At 41.4% G+C, this 19,640-nt stretch overlaps 1 protein-coding gene across 1 annotated transcript in view; it reads left to right on the forward strand.

The window, feature by feature from the left end:
* Nucleotides 1-8,598, forward strand: part of LOC129047361 (phosphatidylinositol 3,4,5-trisphosphate 3-phosphatase TPTE2-like) — a 98,523-nt gene extending 89,925 nt beyond the window's left edge. The window contains 4 exon segments of the mRNA XM_054529068.2: nt 3,508-3,600; nt 5,030-5,100; nt 8,082-8,122; nt 8,125-8,598. Coding sequence (XP_054385043.2) covers nt 3,508-3,600; nt 5,030-5,100; nt 8,082-8,122; nt 8,125-8,180 — 261 coding nt within the window. The 3' untranslated portion in view covers nt 8,181-8,598.
* The last annotated feature ends 11,042 nt before the right edge of the window (nt 8,599-19,640 follow it).

Raw genomic sequence — 19,640 nt, forward strand, 5'->3', positions numbered from 1 at the left:
CCAGAGATAAATTAACCTGTTTGTTCAAAACAGTTTTTTCAGGGTACTTTCCAGAATTTATTTCTGTTCAGTGTTGCTTTGCCTTTCACTTTTCCACAAATGCTGAGCATGTTCCCAGGAATGTATTAAGGATTTTAATTTACGTATCTGGTCATTTTTAGCCATATTCTCCTCTTCTCGGTCATTTTATCTTTTATTATATAGCACTGATTCTAAAATGTTAGTGTGCATGAAAACCACCGAGAAGCTTGTAAAGATTTACATTCCTAGGTTGTACTCTAAAGTATGATTCAGGAAATCTGGAATGGGGACCAGGAATCTATAGACTTAGCAGTGTCCCAAGTGATTCTTCTAAGTCAGAGGTTCTGTGGGATGACCCTGTGAGAAAGAATGCAAGAGTGAATGAATTGGGGAGGAATCTCTTTATCCAAAGCAAAAGGGACCTGGTAGTCAATGTTTTGCTACAATGAAGAAATGCCTAAAACTATATACCTTTTCTGAAACAATAAGAAAGCTTCCTTCATGGGTCTAATAACCATAAACTTTTAGAATTCCTACCCAGGCCTTTGTCTCAAATTCTTTTATTACTAATCCTATTCCCTCGCTGTCTGCACCACACCCACTTTTTTTGGCCTCTCCCAACTGAGGGCATTCACCCAGGCCTGATCCTTGGCTTTTTGTTCTTAGCAAATGCTTTATTCTTGGTTAAAGAATCACCCATTTCCCTTACTCAAACTATTATTTGTTCATTTACTGAAGAGGTATTTCTAGTCGCCCACTGAGTTGTAGATGCAAGAGCTGCAACATGAACAGTTTCCACTCGAACTGAAATGCAGTAGCCAGTCTGAATGATCAAGGAGCTTTCTCTGCTTCTGCAAATGGCACCAGCATTCTCCCACTCAGGCCTTGGGCTTTGATTCTCTTTGCCTCGGCTCCCTAAATCCAGTTAGGCATCAATCCCTGTTGATGATGCCTTTGAAATTTTTCTATGCTCACCTTCCTTTCTGTTCTCACTGCCACTAACTGTCCAGAACCTCATTTGCTCATGCCTAGATTTCTACAATCCTCTCCTTACCTTTTCTTGATTCTTATATAATGTAATGTATAGAATCCTGAAATATGCGTACTGAAATATTGCTCTCATTGTGAAAAGTTGTAGGTAGAGCAGAAGACACACTGCATGCCCATGGTCGAAGCCAGTTAACATCTTTGGCTTAACATCCTTACCTGTAAAATAAATATCACACCTCAAGTGTTATGGGAATTAAATTAGATAATATATATGAAGTTGCTTTGTAAACTATAAATCACTAACTAAATGTTATATGTGATAATTATCAGGCCTCTTTGTCACATAGGAAATACTCCATGATATTCTTCAAAAGCCTCACTCTTATTTCCTTGGCTCTTGAACTCTTAAGGTATAGTAGCCCTAACATACCTGAGCTTATTTTTATCAGTAGCTTGACCAGCAGACTCCATTCCAAATAAACTGGGTCATCCCCTTTGGCTCTTGGAACACAACTCTAAGTTATTTAGTTAGTTAGTTATTTCTTTCTTTCCTTCCTTCCTTTCCTTTTTTTTTCCTTGAGTCAGGGTCCCATTCTGTCCCAGGCTGTAGCGCAGTGGCGCGATCATGGCTCACTGCAGCCTCAACTTCCTGAGCTCAAGCAATCCCCCAATTTTTTTTTTTATTTTTTGTAGATACTGGGTCTTGCTATGTTGCCCAGGCTGGTCTCAAACTCCTGAGCTCAAGCAACCCTTTCACCTCAGCCTCACAAAGTGCTGGGATTATAGACATGAGCCACACTGCCTGACCTTTTTTGTTGTTTTTCTAATTTCTACTTTGCGTTATTGCTGGTCTTTCTCCCTCTGTATGGACTAGATTCTATTTTCAGAGCTTTCATGCCCAATTCAATTTCTACCTCCTCAATGAAATTTTCTCACCTCCTGTTAACTAGCCCTCAATGGTGCATAAGAGCACACCCAGTCTTCATCATACAGATTGAGAATTATATACCATTCTACAGTTGTTTCTTTTTTTCTTTTCTTTTTTTTTTTTTTTGAGACGGAGTCTTGCTCTGTCGCCCAGGCTGAAGTGCAGTGGCGCCATCTGGGCTCACTGCAACCTCCACCTCCCGGGTTCATGCCAGTCTCCTGCCTCAGCCTCCGGAGTAGCTGGGACTACAGGCGCCCGCCACCACGCCCGGCTAATTTTTTGTATTTTTTTAGTAGAGACGGGGTTTCACCATGTTAGCCAGGATGGTCTCGATCTCCTGACCTCGTGATCCGCCCGCCTTGGCCTCCCAAAGTGCTGGGATTACAGGCGTGAGCCACCGGGCCCGGCCTCTGTGATTGTTTCTTATGTGTACAGCTCCCTGAAGGGACCAACTAAGTCTGCACCTCCTTTTGTGTTTTTCACAGGGCCTAGCATAGATCCTTCTTACTGTGGGTGCCATAATTTATATGAGAATGAGTCAAAGAAATAGTATATCTTCACAGTCATTCATTCCAAAACTTGAACTATCTTTGGTCACTCCATCCGCAGCCTGTAATAGTCAAGTCCAAAGATCCCACTGACAAACACAGGAGTTCTGATAAAACATCATGCTCAGGGGGACCCCACCCTCCCCTCTCTTGGGAGGGGCAGGTGGGCCCACCCCCCAAGTGTTACAGATCCCCGTTGTTATTTTTTAAATTTAGTAAATAAAAAACCGTGAGTTAAGCATACTTTTTTGAATGTCAAGGTTAGCTTTAAAATTGAGCTTCTTAACATATTCTCAAAAGAGGCCCATTAATGTATGAAAATCAAATGACACACATTAAATAATAATATTTAACTGATTAAAGTGTCTAATAGAAAATTCAATACTTTTGAAAAGGGACACACTTTTGAAAAGGGAGACACTTTTGAAAAGTGCCTCATGATAACTCTCAAACATGTTGGCCTTTAAAAATCATAAACAACAGGCTGGGCGTGGTGGCTCACCCCTGTAATCCCAGCACTTTGGGAGGCCCAGGTAGGCAGATCACTTGAGGCCTGGAGTTTGGGACCAGCCTGACCAATGTAGCAAAACCCCATCTCTACTAAAAGTACAAAAACTAGTTGGGTGTGCTGGCATGCGCCTATATAGTCCCAGCTACTCGGGAGGATGAGGCACGAGAATCACTTGAACCTGGGAGGCAGAGGTTGCAGTGAGCTGAGATCACACCACTGCACTCCAGCCTGGATGACAGTGAGACTGTCTCAAAAAAAAAAAAAAAAAAAATATATATATATATATATATGTGTGTGTGTGTATATATATATACGCACACATACAGACATACATATAAACAACAGTATTGCAACTAGAAAAGATTATTAATAATTATTTATACATGTAGTGACTGGTCTGTGAGACCAAAAGTACTTGATAAATATGGGAAGTCTTGATAAGTGAAAAGGAACTTCATTGTTATCATTAGCTAGGTTTATAGTTCTAAATTCCATGTGTTCATTCACAGGTATTTCATGACACTGAAACACACAGGGTAATAATTGATGTGTTCAACTGTCCACCTCTGTATGATGATGTGAAAGTGCAAGTTTCCTCTTTGGTGAGTAATCAAGAAACGGCCTCTGCCATTGTTCTTGTCTGAACTTTTGAATGGTTTTATTTAAGGTTTCCTTTACTACAGTTCCCAACAAGGGGATGATAGATGTCATCCCATAGAGGGAGGGGGAGAAAATAAATCAGATCTATAACAAATTTTTTAAAAGAACATACGTAATTTGAATAATTTTTGTTCATTTGTTTTTTCTAAATTGGACATTTTCTAAATTTTTCTAAATTTACATGTATTAATTCACAAATCCAAAAAATACAAAATAAATACAAAAAAAATAAAAGCCAAGATGCTAAAAAACCAAAGGTATGTTTTACTGCATAGCAGTGATTACATTTTGTTTTGCATCATTTTTAATATTAAAAATTGAGACAGGGTCTCACTCTGTCACCCAAGCTGGAGTGCAGTGGCGTGACCATAGCTAACTGCAGCTTCACCTCCTGGGCTCATGCAGTCCTCCCACCTCAGCCTCCTGAGTAGCTGGGAGCATTGACTGGAAAGAGAGTTAGGTTTGGGTGACTCAGTTGGGTGAAACACAGAGAAGGCAGCACAATACAACACATGAAATAACCAAAGCAGTTTTTTATTAATTCCAGAGAGAAGAGGGCAGCACACCTCTCAGGGCTAACTGGAAGGGGGAGCCATCCAGGAGACCTGTGCTCAACTGATGGGTGGGGATCAATAGCGAGAACGAGGGAGGGACCTGAGAGTGGAAGCCTTTATTGGGATGTAAGGTGTTACCTGAGCAGGTTTCCTGCGGGGTGGTCTAACTGGTGGATTTAATGCAAGCAGTCATGAGTTCCGTGGAGTCATGCTGTGACTGAGAGGTGGTCATTGATATATCCACATGGTCCATGCAGAGTACGGGGGTCTGTAGGGAGGTTATATCTAGCTGTCCCATAATGAAGTAGTCACCAACAGAAGGTTGTATAAGGCAGATGTTGGGATCAGTCACATTGAGAAACCTGGAGGAGGTGAACTGGAAACTGTCAAGGGTGACTGAACCCTGCTTCTGATATCAGAAAGTCCCATTTATATTTGAAAAGGATGCTGAGGCAACAAAAAAATTGTAAGAATTCACTACAAAAATACTTGGCTATATATAAGCATAGGTCCTTAGTAGATTCTGTTTAGCACTGTCTAAACCAGATTCAAATTTCAGCATTTAAATTAAATATCTATCATGGAAAATAAACTATTCCTTGAAAATTTTGATACAAACAGCAAGAGAAAGCAAGAGCATTTTCTTAAGCCTCCTCCTTTGTGTCTTGAGTGTGTTGTTATAGAATGCAGAGTGCTACATATTGGTTATAATTATTTGATAAATATATAAAGGAATAAAGGAAGGAACTTTGATTTCTTTGGAATGATTAGTTCTTGGCATCAATTTTACTTTTAAAATATTTTTGTTTCTTTTTAGGATTTTCCTAAATACTATCACAACTACCCTTTTTTCTTCTGGTTTAACACATCTTTAATACAAAATAACAGGTATGGATATAATATCAACCCATAGAAACAACCTAATCTTCAATGTCTATGTATAAGATGTAATGGAAAGTCTTTTGCTGGTTGTCATAAGCTTAATTTATAGAAAACAAAAAATCCTCGAGCCACCATTGTTCATTGCCTTACTCCTTTTACGTTGGCTATTTTAAAAATACAGTTGTTCTTGAGAACCCCGGTTGCAGTATCCTCAAGGTCCATGCCATAGGACTGTGTTATGAGTTCAAAAGTATTATAATCAGATCTTAAGTGTGGAAGTAAATTCCTCCCAGAGAAGTTCAATATGAATCTGCTCAGTACCTTCAACATGTCAGGTCCTCAGTAGGTGCTGATTTACCAATGACGAACCACCACCAAATTTTGTGCTAAAGTAAGGGAGGACCTAGGGAAGCTTCAGCTAGCTGAAAAGCTGACTGACACACTTATATCTAGGAGAAGTTACAAGACACAGTAAGTATTAAGAAATACAGCTAAAAAATCATTAAAATTGATAGTCTCCCATTTAAACATGGCTTTCTAATAAGTGAATTGGGAAAACTTTCTTAAAAACTATTAATTGGAGGCTGGGTGTGGTGGCTCATGCCTGTAATCCTAGCACTTTGGGAGGCTGAGGCGGGCGGATCACCTAAGGTTGGGAGTTCGAGACCAGCCTGGCCAACATGGTAAAACCCTGTCCCTACTAAAAATACAAAAATTAGCCAGGCGTGGTGGCACATGCCTGTAATCCCAGCTACTCAGGAGGCTGAGGCAGTAGAATCGCTTGAACCCAGGAGGCAGAGATTGCAGTGAGCTGAGATTGCACCACTACACTCCAGCCTGGGCGACAGAGTGAGACTCTGTCTAAAGGAAAAAGCAAAAAAAACAACCCCATCAAAAAGTGGGCGAAGGACATGAACAGACACTTCTCAAAAGAAGACATTTATGCAGCCAAAAAACACATGAAAAAATGCTAACCATCACTGGCTATCAGAGAAATGCAAATCAAAACCACAATGAGATACCATCTTACACCAGTTAGAATGGCAATCATTAAAAAGTCAGGAAACAACAGGTGCTGGAGAGGATGTGGAGAAATAGGAACACTTTTACACTGTTGGTGGGACTGTAAACTAGTTCAACCCTTGTGGAAGTCAGTGTGGCGATTCTTCAGGGATCTAGAACTACAAATACCATTTGACCCAGCCATCCCATTACTGGGTATATACCCAAAGGACTATAAATCATGCTGCTATAAAGACATAAGCACACATGTGTTTATTGGGGCACTATTCACAATAGCAAACACTTGGAACCAACCCAAATGACCAACAATGATAGACTGGATTAAGAAAATGTGGCACATATACACCATGGAATACTATGCAGCCATAAAAAATGATGAGTTCATGTCCTTTGTAGGGACATAGATGAAATTGGAAATCATCATTCTCAGTAAACTATCGCCAAGAACAAAAAACCAAACACTGCATATTCTCACTCATAGGTGGGAATTGAACAATGAGAACACATGGACACAGGAAGGGGAACATCACCCTCTGGGAACTGTTGTGGGGTGGGGGGAGGGGGGAGGGATAGCTTTAGGAGATATACCTAATGCTAAATGATGAGTTAATGGGTGCAGCACACCAGCGTGGCACATGTATACATATGTAACTAACCTGCACATTGTGCACATGTACCCTAAAACTTTAAGTATAATAATAATAAAAAAAAAAAGAAAAGAAAAAAGCAAAAAAACAAAACAACTATTAATTGGATTTGGAGATTATTGTTCCCAGAAAACCTTCTGCCATATTTGGAAACTTATTTCTCAGTCTGGTTCTCCACTTTAAGTAGCATTTGTTCTGTGCTGGTGAAAAACTGAGATTTTTTTGTATCAACCATACTCTCCATTACAAAAAGAGAAAATATTTTTTAAATGCTTCAGGTCAGAGTTGAGGCAGTGGCTATGATTGCATGTGGCATGAATTGGTAGTTATTGCTACAACCAGTCCTAGTCTTTTCTTCAAATCTGAGCTGGATCTAATAACTCCTTGAGTCCAGCAAGGCAACGGTAAATTAAACCTCTGGTCTACACACTTGCAGTACATACACATTTAATAGATTTTGATAGAGTGAACTTTGGGTTGGATGGAAATTTTTTACAAATTTGTTTCTTGGATGCATACAAACAATAAGCTTTGACTCCTAACATGAGCAAAGTCCCTCAAATGTGAGAGCTGGGTGGAGCTTCATTTGTTGCTGCTCCTCAGATTGATTCTTGTTAAGGATACAGTTTTTTTCCTTTGAAACACCATGTTCATTTTGGGGAAGCAATAAGTTAGATCACCTTTATTTTCACTTTTATATAAATTTCTAAAGATTTCTGTAATATTTAAATGTATATACTATTGGTAAAGCTGTTTTTGTTAGTTGTGAGATTGTTGTTTAGCCAAAAATGCCAACTTCTGTCTTTTAGAACACTAAGCATAAATGGGTTAACCATTTATGCCTAGTGTTCCATTATTGGAACGCTAAGCATGTGGGATTTATTTATATCCTACTGCTCAAGGTCATCGCCAAGGGCTGATTGCAAAAATTCAAAAAATTGCAACCTCAGGCATAAATTAAAAGAGATATAGTATTTTATTATTGGGTTTTGATACATGTCTAATCAGACTGATTTCTGTCACATATAGAAATTTAGATACTGTATTAAACCTAGATGTCATTAATTCCATAAAAAGCAACGTGAAAAGAATCAGTAGCATGTGTTACTGATGTGTTGCTGAAGATTAAGATATTTTTAAATCTCACTGAAACGGTAGAAGGAGCCAACTGAGACACAAAAAAGGGGCTGAGGTTCTATTCATGGTGAGCAAGTCTTTTTTTTGTTTGTTTCTTCAAGCTCTAACAAGGGTGCCTACTACATGGCTTTTCAGTTAGCCCCAAAATAAAATGTAACAATTTTTTTTTTCTGTTCTTAGGCTTTATCTACAAAGAAATGAATTGGATAATCTTCATAAAAAACATGGAAAATTTATCAACCAGAATATGCAGTAGAGACATATTTTGATGAGAAATGACTTAAGTTATTTTGTAACTGGTACCTGATGAAGTATAGTTCCCTGCACCCCTTCTGGGAAAGAATTATGTTCTTTCCAACCCTGCCACATAGTTATATGTTCTAAATCTTCCTTGCTGGTACATCTATATTGATATATGTATACACATGTTCTTTATAAATCTATTAAATATATACAGATAAAATGTCAGTTTTTTTTTCTTTTTTGAAGGCATATATTTCACAGTTTCCATCTTGTATTTACATACATTTGGGACACAGTACTTAGGAACATTAGGCATAATTTTTAAGAACTTTGAAATAGAACTTTCATATCAAAATAATTGAGAGATAATTAAAAATTGTGATCCCCCAACACCCACTTACTTATACATTTTTGGTCAAGTATTTATTCCCTGCTTTTTTTCACATTTGTAATTTCAGGTTTATTAGAAAGCTAATTTATATTTTTTCTTCTACTTGATTTACAAACTGTTAACAGATTGGCAGCAAAGACTAAGTTTTAAACCCAGAAGAGAGAAATATTTCACACAAGCAGTCCCCCGACTCCCAACACACACTTTTCTCTTGTTCCAAGCACTAAATGGGTAGCTTACTTAACAAGCTTCCTTTAATTACACACAGACATGGGGGTTGGGGTAAGAAGAGCGTAGTAAATATGAAGAAGTAACCTTCAGTAACTTCTGCTTTTGTATAAAATTGTAAGTGAAGTCAAAAGAAATATTTGTTCTTAGAGTAATTTAGGTGTATTATTTTGAAATCCACTACTCCTGCTCACAACCAATGTCACCTAAGCCCTGGGGGAACTCTGAAGGGAGGTAATCTTTTCATTGTAAACAGTGGTTAGCCCTGTGTCCACAGGGAATCATTATTATTTCCTCATTGGTGCTGGATGCTACTTTTTTATTAAATACTTTTTTTTTGAGACAGTCTCACTCTGTCACCCAGGCTGGAGTGCAGTGGCATGATCTCGGCCCACTGCAACCTCTACCTCCTAGGTTCAAGTGATTCTCCTACCTCAGTGTCCTGAGTAGCTGGGATTACAGGTGCGTGCCACCATGCTTGGCTAATTAAACAAAATTTTTTATTTTTATTTTTTACTTTTTGAGACGGGGTCTCACTGTGGTTGCCAAGACTGGAGTGCAGTAGTAGGATCTTGGCTCACTGCAGCCTCAACCTCCTGGGCTCAGGTGATTCTCTCATCTCAGCCTCCCCAGTAGCTGGGACTATACGTGCATGCCACCATGCTTGGCTAATTTTTGTATTTTTAACAGAGGCATGGTTTCACCATGTTGGCCAGGCTGGTCTTAAACTCCTGACCTCCAGTGATCCACCCGTCTCGGCCTCCCAAAGTGTTGGAATTACAGGCATGTGCCACCATGTCTGGCCACTTTTATACCATTAGCAAAATGCAGAGTAGTGGAAGAGGTTGTCTGAACCAGATTTGAGGAGTTGAAGGGTCAGAAATGTCTGAGAAAATGCAAGGGAACCCACCTTTCTTTTTCTTTTCTTTTTTTTTTAAACAGTTTCTGTCGCCTAGGCTGGAGTGCAGTGTTGTAATCTAAGCTCACTGCAACCTCCGTCTCCCAGGTATAGGTGATTCTCCTGCCTCAGCTTCCCAAGTAGCTGGGATTATAGGTGCCTGCCACCATGCCAAGCTAATTTTTGTATTTTTAGTAGAGACGGGGTTTCACCATGTTGGCCATGCTAATCTCAAACTCCTGACCTCAGGTGATCCACTCGCCTTGGCCTCCCAAAGTGCTGGGATTACAGGTGTGAACCACCATGCCCAGCCAGGTGAAATCATTTCAATAGAAATTCTAAACAGAAGAAAAAGATTGAACTGAAACCACCCTACAACATCCCCAGAACCTACACTAGGGTTAGTGTCATGATAACTGCCAGTGGTTAGTGTTTACCATCTCCCCCGGACCCGAGAGGAGCCCTTAAAGCTTCATCAAAATGCAAAAGAAGGCTTATAAAAAATATTTAAGAATTGCATATGGCTAGCCAGTTTTCCCAACACCATTTATTAAATAGGAAATCTTTTCCCCATTGCTTGTTTGTGTCAGGTTTGTCAAAGATCAGATGGTTGTAGATGTGTGGTGTTATTTCTGAGGCCCCTGTTCTGCTCCATTGGTCTATATATCTGTTTTGGTACCAGTACCATGCTGTTTTGTTTGCTGTAGCTTTGTAGTATAGTTTGAAGTCTGGTAGCATGATGCCTCCAGCTTTGTACTTCTTGCCTAGGATTGTCTTGTCTATGCAGGCTCTTTTTTGGTTCCATATGCAATTTAAAGTAGTTTTTTCCAAGTCTGTGAAGAAAGTCAGTGGTAGCTTGATGGGGATGGCATTGAGTCTATAAATTACTTTGGGCAATATGGCCATTTTCACGATATTGATTCTTCCTATCCATGAGCATGGAATGTTTGTCCATTTGTTTGTGTCCTCTTTTATTTCCTTGAGCAGTGGTTTGTAGTTCTCCTTGAAGAGGTCCTTCACATCCCTTGTAAGTTGTATTCCTAGGTGTTTTATTCTCTTAGTAACAATTGTGAATGGGAGTTCACTCATGATTTGGCTCTCTGTTTATCTATTATTGGTGTATAGGAATGCTTGTGATTTTTGCACATTGATTTTGTATCCTGAGACTTTGCTGCAGTTGCTTATCAGCTTAAGGAGATTTTGGGCTGAGACGATGGGGTTTTCTAAATATACAATCATGTCATCTGCAAACAGAGACAATTTGACTTTGTCTCTTCCTACTGGAATACGCTTTATTTCTTTTTCTTGCCTGGTTGCCGTGGCCAGAACTTCCAATACTATGTTGAATAGGAGTGGTGAGAGAGGGCATCCATGTCTTGTGCCAGTTTTCAAAGTAAATGCTTCCAGTTTTTGCCCATTCACTGTGATCTTGGCTGTGGGTCTGTCATAAATAGCTCTTATTATTTTCAGATACGTTTCATTGATACCTAGTTTATTGAGAGTTTTTAGCATGAAGCGGTGTTGAATTTTGTCAAAGGCCTTTTCTGCATCTATTGAGATAATCATGTGGTTTTTGTCATTGGTTCTGTTTATGTGATGGATTATGTTTATTGATTTGCGTATGTTGTACCAGCCTTGCATCCTAGGGATGAAGCTGACTTGATCGTGGTGGATAAGCTTTTTGATGTGCTGCTGGATTCGGTTTGCCAGTATTTCATTGAGAATTTTCGCATCGATGTTCATCAGGTATATCGGCCTGAAATTTCCTTTTTTTGTTGTGTCTCTGCCAGGTTTTGGTATCAGAATGATGCTGGCTTCATAAAATGAAGTAGGGAGGATTCCTTCTTTTTCTATTGTTTGGAATAGTTTCAGAAGGATTGGTACTAGTTTCTCTTTGTACCTCTGGTAGAATTTGCCTGTGAATCCATCTGGTCCTGGACTGTTTTTGATTGGTAGGCTATTAGTTACTGCCTCAATTTCAGAACTTGTTATTGGTTTATTCAGGGATTTGACTTCTTCCTGGTTTAGACTGTGGAGGCTGTATGTTTCCAGGAATTTTTCCATTTCTTCTAGATTTTCTAGTTCATTTGCATAGAGGTGTTTATAGTATTCTTGATGGTAGTTTGTATTTCTGCGGGATCAGTGGTGATATCCCCTATATCATTTTTTATTGCATCTATTTGACTCTTCTCTCTTTTCTTCTTTATGAGTCTGGCTAGCAGTCTGTCTACTTGTTGATCTTTTCATAAAACCAGCTCCTGGATTCATTGATTTTTTGAAGCGTTTTTTGTGTCTCTATCTCCTTCAGTTCTGCTATGATCTTAGTTATTTCTTGTCTTCTGCTAGATTTTGAATTTGTTTGCTGTTGCTTCTCTAGTTCTTTTAATTTTGATATTAGGGTGTCAATCTTAAATCTTTCATGCTTTCTCTTGTGGGCATTTAGTGCTATAAATTTCCCTCTACACAGTGCTTTAAATGTGTCCCAGAGATTCTGGTATGTTGTGTCTTTGTTCTCATTGGTTTCAAAGAACACCTTTATTTCTGCCTTTATTTCGTTATTTACCCAATAGTCATTCCGGAGTAGGTTGTTCAGTTACCATGTAGTTGTGCGGTTTTGAGTGAGTTTCTTAATCCTGAGGTCTAATCTGATTGCACTGTGATCTGAGAGACTGTTTGTTATGATTTCCGTTGTTTTGTATTTGCTGAGGAGTGTTTTACTTCCAATTATTTGGCCCATTTTAGAATAACTGCAATGAGGTGCTGAAAAGAATGTATATTCTGTTGACTTGGGGTGGAGAGTTCTATAGATGTCTATTAGGTCTGCTTGGTCCAGAACTGAGTTCAAGTCCTGAATATCCTTGTTAACTTTCTGTCTCGTTGATCTGTCTAATATTGACATTGGGGTGTTAAAGTCTCCCACTATTATTGTGTGGGAGTCTAAGTCTCTTTGTAGGTCTCTTAAGAACTTGCTTTATGAATCTGTGTGCTCCTATATTGGGTGCATATATATTTAGGATAGTTAGCTCTTCTTGCTGCATTGATCTCTTTACCCCTTCCTTACACTTTATACAAAAATGAATTCAAGATGGATCAGAGACTTAAACGTAAGGCCTAGGACCATAAAAATTCTGGAAAAAAACCGGGGCAATACCATTCAGGACATAGTCATGGGCAAAGACTTCATGTCTAAAACACCAAAAGCAATGGCAACGAAAGCAAAAATTGACAAATGGGATCTAATTAAAGAGCTTCTGCACAGCAAAAGAAACTATCATCAGAGTGAACAGGCAACCTACAGAATGGGAGAAAATTTTTGCAATCTATCCATCGGACACAGGGCTAATATCTAGAATCTACAAAGAACTTTACAAGAAAAAAACAAAACCCCATCAAAAAGTGGGCAAAGGATATGAACATACACTTCTCAAAGGAAGACTTTTACGCAGCCAACAGACATATGGAAAAATGCTGATCATCACTGGTCATTAGAGAAATGCAAATCAAAACCACAATGAGATACCATCTCATGCCAGTTAGAATGGTGATCATTAAAAAGTCAGGAAACAACAGATACTGGAGAGGATGTGGAGAAATAAGGACGCTTTTACACTGTTGGTGGGAGTGTAAATTAGTTCAACCATTGTGGAAGGTAGTGTGGCGATTCCTCAAGGATCTAGAACTAGAAATAACATTTGACCCAGCAATCTCATTACTGGGTATATACCCAAAGGATTATAAATCATTCCACTATAAAGACACATGCACAGGTATGTTTATTGTGGCACTATTCACAATACCAAAGACTTGGAACCAACCCAAATGTCCATCAGTAATAGACTGGATAAAGAAAATGTGGCAAATATATGCCATGAAATACTATGCAGCCATTAAAAAGGATGAATTTATGTCCTTTGCAGGGACATGTGTGAAGCTGGAAACCATCATCCTCAGCAAACTATCACAAGATCAGAAAACCAAACACCACATGTTCTCACTCACAGGTGGGAGCTGAACAATGAAAACACGTGGACATAGGGAGGGGAACATCACACACTGGGGCCTGCTGGGAGGTGAGGGGCTAGGGGAGGGATAACAGTAGGAGAAATACCTAATGTAAATGACAGGTTGAGGGGTGCAGCAAACCACCGTGGCATGTGTACACCTATGTAACAAAACTTCACATTCTGCGCATATACCCCAGAACTTAAAGTATAATTAAAAAAATGCAACTTCCTAGCTTTGACATTATGCATAGTTATTCCATCTAAAGTCTGAAAAGTGGAGTTGGGGGAGGGGCCATTAAGAATAATTCTCAATTATTTCTTGGCAGATAAACCAACTTTTCTGAAGAGTCTGAAAACTGCTTGATCGCTTTTTTAAGCAACAAGCAATACAATCTCTGTGATCCCATCATTACTGTTCATTTCTTCCAGGAGAGGAATGACACAATTCTGCCTTTAATTGTCAAATTATCCCCATTTCTGAATTAGTGAAATACAATTTAATATGATTTTACTATCATAAATTTAGAGTCATTCTCTCCCAGGTACTGCTGGGCTACGATAAAATGAGTTCTGAATTACATCAAAATAATTTAATTATTCCAAGAGAAGAGGTGATGGTCAGAATTTTTTAAGTGGGTGTGTAATTTAGATAGCCTAGATGCAGATAAGCTGAATAAAGCATTTAACTCAGCACATTAATATTTTAACATGATCATCCTGAACAGTTTGGGCATCACAGGTTCCCACAATACACATTTGCTGTATATCTGGGACAGTTAATTTCCAACTGGGAGGATATGGGAGGCTAATGAATATACAAATGCTAGCAACAACTGTCTGCCGTCCTCTGTGAGGGTAAGCTACCTTCCCAGGTAATTTACCACTGACGACATCATCATGGTACTCACTGTGCCCTCAAGTGAGTGAAGACTGTTCTGAATGCCAGTAGTAACCATGGAGCCTGACACCTAGTAGGTTCTCAAAGATCTATCAAGTCCATAAAGCCATGAATAAATGACAGAGATTTTATTTCTCCACTTGCCTAGAATAAGATCAGAAGTCTGATATTATTCTCCTTACAAGACACATAAAAACATTCTTTAGGCAGTGTGGTGGCCAGCCAAGCCTCGTTTTCCACAGCACTCACACTATGTCATACCTAACACTTTACCAAAGGGGGTGGTTTGGATTTTCAGTCCTTGACATAGAGTCGGTAAATCACGAGATGTAGAGGAAGCCTATCAGGGCAGGGACAGTGTCTCAAGGAAGGGACAGCTCTGAAGAAGAGGGCAGAGAGGTGAGAAGAGAGAAGCAGACTCACATCACAGGACCAGGCCTACCCAAGCAGAGATGACACCCTCATACCTTTCCGGAGGCTATCTGTAAAGGTTCAGTTTAACAGGGCAGGGAAGCATATCATTTTCAAGAAACTCCAATCAAAAAAGGTTTGGGCTTGTTTTTAATTTTGGCATTTGAGTGGATAAACTTCAATGATCTGAAATGCCACATTCCCCAACCATGCCAAACAAGGCACACTGCAACAGTACTCAAAGTAGTGACTGCATTGTTTTAGAGTTGTTGAATGACTAAGTCTTAAAGTGGTACAGAGTTTCCCTTTAAGACTGTTTAACTTTTGGGATCCATGTTGCCTCATTTCAATAATTATCTAATTACCTAACTAACTTCTTCAAATCCTCCTTCATACTAGCTCTCTAGGGCTCTAGATCTCTTACACCCACTGCAGATAGGGAAATACAAACTTCCCAGCACTTGAGAGTAGATGAGCTGGCTGAAAACCTGTGTGATGAGGGAAACTTTGTTTAAAAGGAAAAGGAGAGACACACAGAACAACACATTTAGGCTCCATCCACATCACCTCGGGCTGCAGCTGGCTGTGCTTACAGTCGATCACTTCCATGGGTGGCCTTTGCCACAAAACACAACAACACTCTGCTCCTATCAATGGCTTGCAGAAAAATTCCAAAGCCCAGCAAGTTCCACGTCCAGAGAGCCAGGGTGGAAATGCTCCAAACCAACCCTTACATCCAACCCTTACATCCAGGCACACTACAGACCCATTACGGAGCACTAACGCAGAGACGGCAACGATATCAGACAAGGGACCCAGGGACCACAGTCCTGCCCTGTCTTCACACCATCTAGCTGTGTAACCTTGAACAAATCTACTGCCCCTTCTCTGGGCCTCTTTTCTACAAGATCTCATAAGTGAGAGTCCTACTTTCCATTTGCATTCCTTGGGCCTCACAGTAGAACGGAGGTTTCTGTGTCCTCTGCCCAGCCCCTCTCATGTCTTATTCCTCCCCCCTATCCCTTCCCCCCAGCAAAGGGGTCTGTTGTCCTCAGGAGTTAGACTACCTGTGGCAGCTCTACCTTGGTGAGGGGCGTGCCTGTGTTGCCAGCACAGGGAGAAATACCTGTCCAACAGTGATGGGAACAGTTAAGTGACAGTACGTATAAGGGCTCAATACATGTTCAAAACATGCCCACCGGCAAATGCCTTACATACCAGGCTCCCAACCATACGGTTGCAATTTCTGTCTTTCAAACTAATTGTAAATTATAAAGATAGCACCCAAATACCTGTATGCCGATAAGTAGAAAAAGGTAAACTTTTTAATTCTATCACAATAAATTCTAGATCTTTGATAGACTGACTGAAGGATATAAAATGTCAAAGCTGAGACTCTCTCATGTGGCTAAACACCCTCCTACTGCAGACAGAACTGAGCCCAACAGCATTCACCTGCTGGTGAGAGGCGCCCAGGGGCAGGCAGATGGTTGCACCATTCTCAGGGTCAGCCTCCTCCCCAGTGTGGCGTGGGGGAGAAGATGGGGCACAGGGCCTGGGAGGCTGTAGCCTAAAGGCACGCAGTGGGCAAGAGACTACTGGCCAGACCCCCGCCAGCCTTCAGTTCTTCTGCTTCTGGGGCCAGGACACTCCTTGTGAGCTCTGTCCTGGGAGAAGTGCCCTTCCCAGTGCTCCTTATCAGTGTTTGTGAGGCATTCTCTCTAGTGCTGCTCATTAGCATACCTTGGCCAAGCTTTGGCTCATAGAAAAACACTTGGCTCTTCTCTGAGCAACAATTTCTTTTTCACAATTGAGCTAATGACTGGATGAGAGGTGACCACACTCATGACCATACTCATCTGTTGGTGGTGGTGGATACGGGATGTCCTGGATAAGGAGAGTATTGGGCAACACCCTCTCTGGCCTCCCCAGTCCAGGGAGCTGCAACCACTATAGGAATCCTGTGGGAGGCCAGAGTAGTCCACGGTTTCCCTTTGGGCAACCAGCATTCCAACTGTGCCTCCTGGTCCCAAGACAACAAGAACTCTGGAGAACTAAATTACCATCATGCACTTCCCATTCCACCATGTGCCTCAGCCGAGGGTCCTGCTCTTCCTGCATATTCAAGCTGATCTTTCTAAGGAGTAGCTTGCACGGTGCCAGCACTGCCCTCCTTATCACAGGCAGCACCTTCCTGTGCCAGGGGAGCTTCAGCCTGCCCTTGGGCTGAGGCCACTAGGCTCTGGTTAGCTGACATTCCCAGCAAATCCTACAACTTCTCCTTTCCTTTCGTGGCTCTAAGACAGTCCTTTATCAGTCTCATTTTTAAAGACATTTCTAAGAGTGTCCTCCTTTCTTTCCCAACACTAGGAAGGACAGTAAGTGGCGTTTCCTGGGAGGGACCGTATGGTGTTATTTTTGCACTACAAGGGTTCTGGAGACTGCCAGGCTTGAAGTGAAGAACCACATCACCTGCCTATGCCAGTCAGGTGACAATGGACAAGGGGCTTCATCTCTGAGCTGTATTCCAGCAGTACTGGGCACATTCCACCCCTCACCCTGACTCACAAGGTGTTAATAATAATGGACTCTGCTCTGTCTTCTGCCATGCTTTGAACAACACTACACTATGCATCAAATGGATTCATCCCAAAGGTAAAGCACATTGCTTCTGGAAGGAGAAAGGTAGTATCTTTTTTTTTTTTTTTTTTGAGATTGAGTCTTGCTCTGTTGCCCAGGCTGGAGTGCAATGGCGCAATCTCGGCTCACTGCAACCTCCGTCTCCCGGGTTCAAGCGATTCTCCTGCCTCAGCCTCCCAAGTAGCTGGGATTACAGGTGTCTGCCACCGTGCCCGGCTAATTTTTAGTATTTTTTGGTAGAAACGGGGTTTCAGCACGTTGGCCAGACTGGTTTCGAACTCCTGACTGCAAGTAATCCAGCCGCCTCGGCCTCCCAAAGTGCTGGGATTACAGGCGTGAGCCACTGCACCCAGATGAAAGGTAATATTTTCATACTACTTTCATTTGATCTTATTTAGAAGGTGCTTGAGGAATAGAGAGGACTGGGTTTTCTCTGGGATTATAGTTAGGCATCACTTAGTGACCGGGACGTGTTCTGAAAAATGCGTCGTTACACAATTTCGTCATTGTGTTATCATAGAGCATACACACATGACCCTAGATGGCATAGCCTACTCCACACCTAGGCTGTACGGTATGGCCCACTGCTCCTAGGCTACACAGCTGTGCAGCATGTTACTGTACTGAATACTGTAGGCAACTGTAACACAGTGGTATTTGTGTATCTAAACATATCTAAACACAGAAAAGGTATAGTGAAAATATGGTGATATAATCTCATAGGACCATGACCACATACACCATCCATCACCGACAGAAACATGGTGATGCAGCGCATGACTGTACCTGCAGCCCCTGCTGTGAGGTCAATGGCAGCCTGGGTGGCAGGACTGGACTTCACGTTTGCCCACTCTTCTGCTGGTCTCGTGGAAGGCAGCTCTCTGGACCTTATGACAGGCACCACATATCCTGGGGGGAGGCAAGAGTTCACCATTAGTCCAGGTCTCTGCAGCCTCCCGTTCTCTAGGCCTGCAGCCAAATTACTGAACCTAAACTTCTGGGATCCATGAACTGGGCTCTATATTGCTGCAAAGGAAATGGGCTCAAGATCTCAGTGCAGCTTAGCAAGTGACTGCCCCCTAGACAGGTCACAGATCAAAAAGCTGCCCTGCGTATCAATGCTGTTGTCACCAGCAGCACTTCAACCAACCTTTCTGAAAACTGTAGAAATGAACACCAAACAAGTAAGCCAACCACAGATGTACCAAACCACAGCAGACTCTTTTTTTAGAGGCCTAAGTTGAGCTATCAATTGAATAGGCTCAGTTCTAAAATCAGACAGCAGCCTGTGCTGGGTGTCTAAGGGGATGAAAACAGTAGGTCTGGAAAGGAGCAGTCAGGCAGCCAAGGGTGAGAGCTGCACCCTGGAATCACACACGCCTTGGTGTGAATGCCTGCTCTTCCTGTGGCCCATTTGGCCTCTACAGCTGGGAGTCCTCATCTGTACAAGGCAAATAATAACAATATTACAAAACAAAGGCAGTCGCAAACAGCCACATGAGACTGATGAGATGCTCCACTGTGCACAAGCATCATGTGTTCTCAGAACAAGGCCCTGCACAGAGCACCAAGCATCTTCCTGTCACCACAGTCCACTAGCCCTTCAACTGTCAATGTGCACAGGAGTCGCCTGGGGGCCTTGCTAAATAAAATGCAGCTTCTGATTCAATAGCCTCAGATGGGACCAGAGATTTGGCCTGTCTTGATGAGCTCCCGAGTGAGGTGGACAATGCCAGTCCACAGACTCACACTTTGAAATACAACACCTGGGTCATTGTGTCCAAATTTGCTTGATAACCTGAAGCACCCCCCACCCCCCCCTTTTTTTTTTTTTTTTTTTTTTGTGATGGAGTCTGGCTCTGTCGCCCAGGCTGGTGTTCAGCGGCCATGATCTCAGCTCACTGCAACTGCCACCTCCTGGGTTCAAGTGATTCTTCTGCCTCAGCCTCCCAAGTAGCTGAGATTACAGGTGCATGCCACTGCACCATGCTAATTTTTATATTTATAGTAGAGACGGAGTTTCACC

Source organism: Pongo abelii, chromosome 14, assembly GCF_028885655.2.
Source record: "Pongo abelii isolate AG06213 chromosome 14, NHGRI_mPonAbe1-v2.0_pri, whole genome shotgun sequence".
In the NCBI taxonomy this organism is placed as follows: domain Eukaryota; kingdom Metazoa; phylum Chordata; class Mammalia; order Primates; family Hominidae; genus Pongo; species Pongo abelii.